Below are 11,710 nucleotides of genomic sequence, written 5' to 3'. Positions count from 1 at the left end.
TCTAAATTTCATTTTGAATTATTTTTTCCTTCTAAAGCTAGAAACACTCAAAATTGCACGTTCAAACAAATGCTAAACAATCAGGGGAGAGCTAAGAGAAACCTAATGGAAAATAGTCAAGAAACGGCATCTGGGGCCCCGTGGCAGGCCGGAAGCTCTGGGCTTCCCCGGAACCGGAGCCGGCACCGAGCGTGCAAGTAGCTCGGGAGCCGCAGCCCGGGAAGCGCCGCGCCGCGGGAGGGGCGGTGGCCAGGCCCAGGCGGAGCATTGCCCGTCGCCATGGCGACGGCAGGAGCAGCAAACAGCCGGCGAGCCTGGCGGCCTGAGCGGACACCGGAGAGCAGACGAGGGCAGGGCGCGGCGGCTGCAGCGGGGTCCTCCCTGCACCGGGGGAGCGCTACGAGTCCCAGCGGAGCGCCTCCGCACGGCGCCATGGACAAGCTGGTACTGTGCGCGCTCGGGCCACGCGGCTTCCACGCCCGGCCAGGGCCGCCGCGGCGCATGCGCGGCCGAGCGGCCCGGTGTTCCCTGGCTCGCGGGGTTGGCGGCAGAGGCCAGGGAGGGGCTCGGCTTGTGGTCCGGGGTTTTCAGAGTCTGGGGGCCAAAAGCACTTTCTTGACATTTTAGGGTTGGGATTGCTGTTTCTGGAATTTTGGACGTTTTTTTCCCAGGTGGTAGTTGTCAATCACGCCCACCAGGGCACCCCAAAATGCAAAACGCACTGAGTTCAGGGGCTTCCTCCTCTTCCTCTTGCTGCTAAAAGGGCCATTGGTTGTCTGCGACGTGGACCCAATCCACCCATTGTCCTATAGCGAGCATCAGAGATATCCAGGTGTGGCGAAGGTCGCTTTTGTGTCTGTTGTTTGTTGGCTGTTACCAGCTCTCATTAGCCTTCGGGTTTGGACAAAAGCGAATGTTTAGTTCCCCTGGAGAGAGGGAGGGGTACGGTGTGCAGAGAAAGCCCGGCTGGGTGGGTTCTTTCTGTCTCTTACATTTGCCTCGGTGCGCATCGCAGCAGGTGCAGCTGGAAACGCACGCTGTACATTTAAATCAGCTTTCATTTCGTTAGTCTGGCCCTTTTTTTTTTTTCAAGTGAATATTGTGGAATGAAGAATAATCCAAGTACAGTACTTGTTTTTGCATATATCTTCAAGGACGATTGCATTTATATATATTTTCATCAGGTACACTATAGTCATATAACTGTAGGGATCTATTATGCTAATCGATAAAATATGCCCTTTGTCATGATTTTAAAGATATAAATTTATACTTGTTGAATTAAGAGCAATGTATCTAGATTATGCAAATAATACTTCAGCGTTTTCCTCCTCTCTGTAAATATTTACCTTGCTCAAAATTGGCTTTTATTTTTGTGTGTATCCTTTTATGGTAGACCCATATTAATATTCTTATTTTCATATAATTTATGTTATAAATACTTGGAATTTTCACTATATTTTGTGTTTATTGAAGACATACTCGTTAGCTCTTTTTAGTATTTCAAGTGACTGTTCTCATTTTCTGTCAAAGAAAATGGTGACCCTGAAATGACAGATGACATTGTTACTTCTAATACCAGTAAACCAATGACTATTTTCTATATCTTAATTTTAAATCCATATATAATAAAATCTTACATAAATTTACCAAGTTTTCCCCTTTAAGGATATAAAGCATGTCTATTAGCTTTCATCTGGGTTCTTATATTTTATTAATTATGCTTGTTTTCAGGTTTCAGCGCTATGCTCTTTGCCTCTAATTTTCTCTTGGTCTGTTCAAGTTGAACTTAAAGAACTTGAAAATTATCAAATATCTCTTATTTAACTTCCATAGTAAACTAGGAAGTTAAATTGATATACCTCTTTTCATCTATTAAATTTGCAAAGACCTCTCCCCTCCCTCCAAGTATTACTGGAAAATGTTTAATAACATGGGAAAATGTTTACAATTAATGAGTGAAAAAAGTAAATTATTGAAGCAATAGGTTCCAATTTTATGGAAATAAAAACGGTATATAAATAGCTATAGAAAGCAGAATAAAAGGACATACACCAAAATATTGATGCTGATTATCTCTGGCTAGTGGCATTAAAGAGGATTTTAATTTTCTTTATTTTTAACATTTCTATAATGAATATACAGATTTTATACATACATAATTTATAGTTAGAAAAAAATTATAAAGAATAGTGACCTCAAAAATGTTTGCACAACATTCTTCTCCTAAGACACACTTAGCATCCTTTGGTAAATATTTTCGGTTTTCTGTTCACTCGGGTCACATCTTTGTAAACACTGTTTTACAACTCTTGCTCTCCCCAGCTAAGTAAGCAATCCCCATTTTACTTAAGCTGGAAGTATGGTAGAAGGTAGTAAATGAGCATGTGCAGATCAAAGTGAAGACCAGCAATCATGAAACAAACCTGTGGCCCAGTCCTCCTCTGTTTCCTGTACTGCATGATTTTCTTAACCCTCATCATTGGCAGGTTAGTGCCCCTAGTCCAAGATTGATTTGGGAAGGATTTTGGTAGCCCTAATAATTTATTATGCCTTCTGCAAATATGGATTTTTGTGGTTATATTATTTAGAAAAGATAGAAGCAAATAGACATTCAAGCAAATAGAAGGTGTAGAAATTGTTGCATCCCTGAAATGTCACTTTCACAGAATGTTCAATTCTCGCAGGAAGGCAGGGTCCCTTGTGTTTGTTTTCCCCAGGTGCCTGGTAATGGTGTGGCCAAGGCTTGTCTCAGTATTGGGAAAAGGATACAGTGAGTATGGCTATTTCGAGGAATTGGTTCCTGCTGCATAAGAAATGCTAGGAGGAAGTTTACCTGTTACATTTTCTCCTTTAGTCACGCTAAGCTCTTTCCTGGCACTCACCAGAGTGGCTGTTTATTTATACCTCTGTTCTGTTTGCATTTGGCTTTGCTTCTTATGGCCTTTCTTTTAACAAACAGACAAAAAAAGAGTTGAGCAACTGCTCACTCATTACTTTGTTTATGAATAAAAACCAACGGCTTCAACTCAAGAGTGAGTTACCTACCAGGGATATTTGTATTTCCCAGAATGTTGAGTTACAGTCCTGCCAGGAAACCAGCTTCAAGACAGGACATGGATCAGTTTGTCCTGTCCTTGCAGGGGCAGGCCCGGCCCGTGGCCAGGCCCGATGCGTGGGGTGAAGGGCATAGAACTGGTGGAATGAATGCTTTCTTTTTCTATTTACCTCTCTCTAGAGAAAATGCTTAGAAAGTGAGGCTGGAGTTGAGAAAATGGTATTACAGATACCTGGGCAGTTCAGTTCAATTCCATAAATACTTATTAAGTACCTACTATGTTTAAAGTACTGTGGAAAGGCTCTGGGGAATATGACCTTCCCTTTCTTCTTTTCTTCCTCCATTTTTCCTTCCTTCTCCACCTTTGCCCTCCCTCTTTTGTTTTTGTTTTTCTTTTTTTTTTTTGACAGAGTCTCGCTCTGTCGCCCAGGCTGGAGTGCAGTAGTGCAATCTGCAACCTCCACCTCCAAGGGTTCAAGCAATTCTCGATTTTCCTGCGATTCTCATACCACAGCTTCCTGAGTAGCTGGGATCACAGGCGCCTGCTACCAAGCCCTGCTACTTGGTTGTATTTTTAGTAGAGATGGGGTTTCACCATGTTGCCCAGGCTTGTCTCGAACTCCTGGGCTCAAGTAACCCACCCGCCTCGGCCTCCCAAAGTGCTGGAATTACCAGGCATGAGCCACCGCACCTGGCCACCCTCCCTCTTTCTTCCTTCATTCATCTCTTCTTCTCTCTCTCCCTCCATCCCCTCCTCCTTCCCTCCCTCCCTCATTTCTTCCTCTTTCCCTCTCCCTCATCCTCTTTTTCCTTCTTTCCTTCCTTCTAAAATACATACTGCATGCTTTCTTTTCTTTTCTTTTCTTTTTTCTTTCTTTCTTTTTTTTTTTTTCTAAGACGGATTCGTGCTCTATCGCCCAGGCTGGAATGCAATGGCGTGATCTCGGCTCACTGCAACCTTTGCCTCCTGGGTTCAAGTGATTTTCCTGTCTCAGCCTCCCGAGTAGTTGGGGTTATAGGCATGTGCCATACACCTGGCTAATTTTTGTATTTTTAGTAGAGACAGGTTTTTGCCCTGTTGGCCAGGCTGGTCTCGAACTCCTGACCTCAGGTGATCCACTCACCTCGGCCTCCCAAAGTGCTGGGATTACAGGCATGAGCCCTCGCACCTGGCCTACATACTGCATGCTTTCTGACAGACCTTTTTTTTGAATTCCCCTTTAGGACGCTGGAGCTCTCCTAACATTCATTACACAATTAATGATGCTTCCCCTCTTTTTTGTGAGGACCAAATGAGATGAACAAATTGTGACTGCTGTCCACTGTTTTTGGGTAACTTACAGCAAGATCAGTGTCCTGCCTTCCAGGAGATGGAGTCAGTGTATTGGGAAAGGAGAGTGCACATGTGATAATTGTCAGATTCTTATGAGGAATCTGTCCAAAGCTTATGCTATTTTAATGTCTATTTAATAGAGAAAGCCTGCCATTGTACCTATCCCAGATGGGGTAATAGAATTATGATCAGACTCCCATAGGTCGTCATTTCTGCTCTGAGGAGGTAACACAAAGAGTCAGAATATGAGAATATCTTTCTTTTTTGAAGCAGCTTCCAGATTGGGCCAGCAGGGCTTGGCTGTGGGGATGTGGCCTCAGCTCTGTATCCACCCCAGGGAGTGGGTGTGACTTTTCTGGACTGCTTGGACATTGGAAAAAAAAATAAAGTCATACTCTTGGAAGGCTGAAAGCTCTGTGGATCATTTCTGAACACTGTTTAGCCTGTTGGCTACACAATGAAAGAGGTTGTGATGCAGTGGTGTCCTGAGATGTCCATCTGATTGTTCATTACAAAGAACTGGGCAAGGCCTAGCTCAGAGAACGGTGTCATTGCTGACTCTAGCAATGTTCCCCAAAGGAAGATCAACCGTGTATCACAAACTGTGTTGGGGCTGAGGATATGTCAGGGAAGAAACAGACAAGAGTCCTCGCCTGGGTGGAGCTGACAGCCTTGTGGGGCTATGGAGAGGGCGTGGAGGGCCTGGTCCACATCCAGAAAGAGACCAGGAGAGGCCAGAGGAGGAACAGAGCCATCCAGCCAGAAGAAATGACTTCTGAGAAGACCCAAGGCCATTGGAGGCTCGGAGTGGAGCTTATTGTGGAGGCAGCAGCAGGAGGCAGGAGGAGATGCTGCTGCAGCCAGGGCCGAGGACCAGATAGGGCCTGGGTGATCATCAATAAGAGAGAATAAAAAAGACCAAGCCCTCCTGTCAGCCCACAGCATTTAGAATTTAGTAAAAGGACATCAGCATTGTAACTGACAAGGCGGGTTTGGTAAGTACCACAGCATAAGTGCTTACTATGTGTTATGGGCTAAATTATGCCCTCTCCAAGTTTGTACGTTGAATTCCTAAATCCCCAGTATCTTGGAATGTATTTGGAGATAGGGCCATTAAAGAGGTAGTTAAGGTCAAATGAGGTCTTATGCGTGGGCTCCAATCCGAGATGATCGGTGTCCTTGTAAGAAGAGATTAGAACCTGACACACAGAGACCGAGGGGTCACCATGTGAAGATCCAGTAAGAAGGTAGCCATCTGCAAGCCAACGAGAGAGGCGTCAGAAGAAACCAAACCTTAATCTTGGACTTGCGGCTTCCAGAACTGTGAGAAAGCAAATTTCTTGTATTTAAGCACCAAGTCTATGGGATTTTGTTATGGCATCCTGAGTTGACTACCATACTGTGCTAAACAGTTTGCCCAGATCATCTCAGTTAATACCTATTATAGCCTCGTGCTGGTATGTAAACTGGATTTTACCGGTGGGAAAATTGAGGCTCAAAGAGGTTAAAGCTCAAGGTTGGCTCAAGGGCAGGCAGCAAGTATATGTCAGGGATGAACTGAAACTCAAGTCATTCAGAGCGAAGGTCTGGACTCTTGGTCACTTCATCTTTTTGAATAGTGGGTGATGGGAACACAACGCCAGGGTTGGGTGTGGGGAGGTGTTGGAGGGGGGGAAGAAGCAAGACAAAAGGTGTGGGTCTGCAAGGGGGGGTGGGTTTGGAACGGGGGGCTGCAGGAATCAGGACTTGAGGAATGGAATAAGCTCCCCTGGGAGTGATCCCCAAGAGGCTGGGTCCCTTGTCCCTGCTGATTTTGCCTTCCGGCTGCCTCCTTCATTCTGCCAGCCCTGTCTGGCTCTCAGGTGTGGGACGCTCCCTCCTACCCTGTCTATTTTTCCATTTCCCCTCAGAATCATTCTCAGCCTTTTCCATGCTAGAAAATTATCTGTGTGCTTTTGTTCATGGAGTTTCGTCCTTTAAGACACAAAGCTGATTGTGGATGTGAATTTAAAATGCAAATTCCAGAATATAAGGAAGAAAAATAAAACACCATATTTTTGGTCTTTCAAAAAGTCTTTTACCAAAACTTATCAATTGTGCAATGATGACTTAAAAGGAACACATTCAGGTGCTGCATTTTGAAGATTTTTCTCATCAGCTGATGCAAGTTAGGATGTCCAAAGTCTGTTTTTTTTTGTTTGTTTGTTTATTATACAGCTATTATAATTGTTTTTATTTTGTTATTATTATACTTTAAGTTTTAGGGTACATGTGCACAATGTGCAGGTTTGTTACATATGTATACATGTGCCATGCTGGTGTGCTGCACCCATTAACTCATCATTTAGCATTAGGTATATCTCCTAATGCTATCCTTCCCCCCTCCCCCCACCCCACAACAGTCCCCAGAGTGTGATGTTCCCCTTCCTGTGTCCATGTGTTCTCATTGTTCAATTCCCACCTATGAGTGAGAACATGCGGTGTTTGGTTTTTTGTCCTTGCGATAGTTTACTGAGAATGATGATTTCCAATTTCATCCATGTCCCTACAAAGGACATGAACTCATCATTTTTTGTGGCTGCATAGTATTCCATGATGTATATGTGCCACATTTTCTTAATCCAGTCTATCATGGTTGGACATTTGGGTTGGTTCCAAGTCTTTGCTATTGTGAGTAGTGCCGCAATAAACATACGTGTGCATGTGTCTTTACAGCAGCATGATATATAGTCCTTTGGGTATATACCCAGTAATGGGATGGCTGGGTCAAATGGTATTTCTAGTTCTAGATCCCTGAGGAATCGCCACACCGACTTCCACAATGGTTGAACTAGTTTACAGTCCCACCAACAGTGTAAAAGTGTTCCTATTTCTCCACATCCTCTCCAGCACCTGTTGTTTCCTGATTTTTTAATGTTTGTCATTCTAACTGGTGTGAGATGGTATCTCACTGTGGTTTTGATTTGCATTTCTCTGATGGCCAGTGATGGTGAGCATTTTTTAATGTGTTTTTTGGCTACATAAATGTCTTCTTTTGAGAAGTGTCTGTTCATGTCCTTCGCCCACTTTTTGGTGGGGTTGTTTTTTTCTTGTAAATTTGTTTGAGTTCATTGTAGATTCTGGATATTAGCCCTTTGTCAGATGAGTAGGTTGCGAAAATTTTCTCCCATTCTGTAGGTTGCCTGTTCACTCTGATGGTAGTTTCTTTTGCTGTGCAGAAGCTCTTTAGTTTAATGAGATCCCATTTGTCAATTTTGGCTTTTGTTGCCATTGCTTTTGGTGTTTTAGACATGAAGTCCTTGCCCATGCCTATGTCCTGAATGGTAATGCCTAGGTTTTCTTCTAGGATTTTTATGGTTTTAGGTCTAACGTTTAAGTCTTTAATCCATCTTGAATTAATTTTTGTATAAGGTGTAAGGAAGGGATCCAGTTTCAGCTTTCTCCATATGGCTAGCCAGTTTTCCCAGCACCATTTATTAAATAGGGAATCCTTTCCCCATTGCTTGTTTTTCTCAGGTTTATCAAAGATCAGATAGTTGTAGATATGCGGCATTATTTCTGAGGGCTCTGTTCTGTTCCATTGACCTGTATCTCTGTTTTGGTACCAGTACCATGCTGTTTTGCTGACTGTAGCCTTGTAGTATAGTTTGAAGTCAGGTAGCGTGATGCCTCTAACTTTGTTCTTTTGGCTTAGGATTGACTTGGTGGTGCGGACGCTTTTTCTGTTAACCCCTGAAGGAGCTGAAGTGGTGTGAATTTTTGAACACAGGCACAACAGCAGTTAAGTGTGTTGTTTGCTCAGCATTCTGTGTCCAACAAACCTTTATTTTTGTGTTCCTGTGATGTTGAAGATAATGAGATGAAAGATGGACAAGTACCTGCCCTCAGCGAGGGTAGAACTGAGCTGGAAGAAACAGAGAGGCCATTTCAATCATTATGTTAAGTTCTAGGTTGGAAGCATTCACTGGACTGTTTTTGTCATAGAAAGTTGGAGAACAGACTCCTGCCTGGGAGGGTCAAAGAGGGCTTTCTGGAAGGCGATGCTTGAGTTGAGGCTAGATGCTGAAATGGAAGGTAACAATGTGGCAAAGGGGAGGGGGCTGGCAAAGGAATAGAGGGCTTGCCACTGGTGGGGGACTGAGTGGTTTGGTGCAGCTGGGGTGGGGAAGAGTCATAGAAGGATGTTGAGGCTGAGGCTGCAGAGGGACTTTCAAGTCCCATCATGAAGAGGCTCGTGTGCTGAGTTTTGAGACTTATCCTTGAAATCTGAGCTGCCTTCCTGAGTCCCAAGGTGGCCCTGGAAGCATGCGTGGGATGGTTTGAGACAGGATGGGACAAGAGAGGGAGAGACAAGTTAGGAGGTGATTGCAGAAATCTAAGGAAGTAAATAATAAAGGAGATGGAGAGGCTATTTAGATGAACCCATCATTTCACAGTTTAAACCAAAGCTCAGAGAGGTTAAGTCAGTTTTCTAAAGTCACACAGCTAATGAGCAGCAGAACCAATACTAGAAAAGAAAGATGGAAAAGTAGTCATAATTTCTGAAGGCCTGCTCTGTGCTATGCATGCTACATACATGTGCAGTTTCCTTTCACCTCACAGAGTAAGTGTGGTGGTTTCATTTCAGTGATGAAAATGCAGAGGCTCAAAGAAGTTAAGTGGCTTGCCCAAAGTCAAACAGCTTGTAAGTGCAGTGATGAAACCCAGACCTTTGCACCACAGTGTGCTGCTGCCATTGGGTATTGATAACTTTTGCAACGCAAGATGCATTATTAATAGGAAAAAGGGAATAGAAAAGGACTCCTTGTTCTTTAACTCCTGGGCCTTTCTGACTCCACATTGCTTGGATTTCAAAACAACTCTGTTGTTTGGTACTCAAGCCTTTTAAAACTTCTTTCTCCTCTCTGGTATAGGCAGCAAAAGCCTTTAATTAGCTAGCCTGCAGCTCATCAGAGAAAGGTGGCTGTAACTGATCTCTCCCTTTGCTTTCCACATGGCCTTACGTTTCACAGGATTCTCCTCTCTTTGTCTCTTTCAGATAAGGAACAGCTGGGCCAGGGGGACTCTTAACCTAGATTTTGTGGCCCTGTTTCACAATGAAAGATATTTAAACAGACACGAAGCAGCAATATTCGAAGCATTTCTTTTCAAGTGAAAGAGGAAGTTCCAGAAAGTTGGAGCTTGTTCTTGATGTCATTGCTGCACAGCAGATTACTCCCAAAGTTAGTGGCTTGAAATAGCAACAATCATTGTATTCTCTCTTCCGATTTCCATAGGTCAGGAAACTGGGGAAGGGATGAGTTGGGTGGTTCTGGCATGGGGGTCTCTCCTGTGGGGCTTGGGAGGCTGGAATAGCTGGGGCTGATCCAGCACCTCTCTCTCTTTGTGTAATCTCAGACAGCTCCACGTGGTGTCTTCACGTGGGTCACTTTGGACCTGCTCCCAGCAGGGCAGCCTCAGGGCAGTGGGCTGCTTTCATGGTGGCTGAAAGCTTCAAAGAGAAAGTATTCTGGAGAGCAAGGCTTGGCCGCATCACTTTTATGACCCAGACTTGGAAGTCACTTCCGCTGTAATCTATTTGTCAAAGCAGTGACAGTCTCTCCTCCACTCCGCATTGAGAAGTGGAGACCGCACGTCTCAATGGGAAGAATGTCAAGCTCACACTGAAGGACGAGCATGTGGGATGGGATGTTTTTGTGGCCATCTTTGGAACTACTCTCTGCCTCAGAAGTCATGAATGGAGTATGAGAGAAAGGTGAGAGGGAGGAAGGACTAATTTGTCTTCTTTCTGACAGGGGCTAATGGTAATCTCTTAAGTGGCTTTTAATTTGCCATTCGATCTTACCTACCAAAGAAGTCAAAGTATTGCTCACATTATAAGTGAATCTCTATATTCAAATCAATACAGGATGAAAAATGCACATGCATTTTCTTCACAATCAAAAAACAAGAAATGAAATTCTCCCAGGCCCAAACTTTTTTGGTAAGGGAATATTTATTATCAAGTAGAAACATTTTTAAGAATTTTATATGTAACTCTGATGTTTTCTTCTTCAGATTTATAATTAATAGCAAGAATACAATTTATAGAAATAGATCAGTTAGATTAATTTACTGCTATTAAGACAAAATGAAAAAGGACAATGAGAATGATGTATTTCTATTATTAGGTGACTATCAGAAATGCTATAAAAATGCTAGTCATAAAAAACGAAACCTTTTTGCTTCAAAGCATCCAGGTGCTGTATCAACTGGAACTTTAAGTTGTACATTCTTTTGTTTATCAAAAAAGACATCTATTGCTCAGTTTTCAATTACTATCATAGTTGTGTTTTGTTCTTTAAAATGATTTTGTTCTTATAAGCAGAACTTATGGTTGTTCTTTGATTTCTGCCAAAGTGGCTTTTCTGAACAAATATAAATATATATATATTTATTAATAAAAAGTAAGTACACTTGAAAGATTATATCAAGAAGTAGATCCTAAAATTAAGAAAAATCTTTTTAAAAAAGTAAACTCAAATTCTTTTATTAGACATTGCAAATTTCTAGCATTAGTGGGAACTTTTGATCTGCTAAACAAAAATACTTGTTTTTTTTAAGCTACTGTGTGTGTATGTATCTGTGTATTTTGAAAATATGGATCTATATTTATAATAGTAATATCTTGATGATTAAACATTGTTTACAGAATACTATTCAAACACATATTGTTTTGCCAGACAAACCAAATAAATAAACTTCATTTTTTTTTTCTCATTGAAGTTACTAAATTTAGTCAAGTTGATCCGGTTTTAGAATTATGTAAACTCAGCCTCAAAATTTTTCCAATTTTTTGATATTGTCAACTTTAAAAGTACATTTATGTGTTTAATGTTTAACCTTAGAAAAAAACATAAAAACATCAGATAGCCAGAAAAACTCCCCAAACATAATGATCTCTTCAGATGTGCACCCATGAAAAGATACACATATGCACTTCACTAGAACTATGCATCTGAATCGTTTTTTCTAACTGATTTTTTTCAGTATTGTACGAATAGCCAAAGATATTAAAATTCATGGCCTGGCACGGTGGCTCAAGCCTGTAATCCCAGCACTTTGGGAGGCCGATGCAGGCGGATGACGAGGTCAGGAGATTGAGACCATCCTGGCTAACACGGTGAAACCCCGTCTCTACTAAAAATACAAAAATTAGCTGGGTATGGTGGTGCACACCTGTAGTCCCAGCTACTCAGGAGGCTGAGGCAGGATAATCACTTGAACCTGGGAGGTGGAGGTTGCAGTGAGCTGAGATTGTACCACTGCACTCCCGCCTG

The 11,710-nt window shown here is 42.6% G+C and overlaps 1 protein-coding gene across 1 annotated transcript in view; it reads left to right on the top strand.

Moving 5' to 3' along the window:
• The first annotated feature begins 217 nt into the window (after nt 1-217).
• Nucleotides 218-11,710, top strand: part of DNAH5 (dynein axonemal heavy chain 5) — a 323,290-nt gene continuing 311,797 nt past the window's right edge. Inside the window, exon 1 of the mRNA XM_024247511.3 lies at nt 218-444. Coding sequence (XP_024103279.2) covers nt 280-444 — 165 coding nt within the window. The 5' untranslated portion in view covers nt 218-279. The remainder of the gene's footprint in view (nt 445-11,710) is intronic.

Source organism: Pongo abelii, chromosome 4, assembly GCF_028885655.2.
Source record: "Pongo abelii isolate AG06213 chromosome 4, NHGRI_mPonAbe1-v2.0_pri, whole genome shotgun sequence".
Lineage (NCBI taxonomy): Eukaryota > Metazoa > Chordata > Mammalia > Primates > Hominidae > Pongo > Pongo abelii.
The sequence above is the reverse complement of the archived record's forward strand: the minus strand, read 5'-3'. Positions and strand labels throughout refer to the sequence as shown.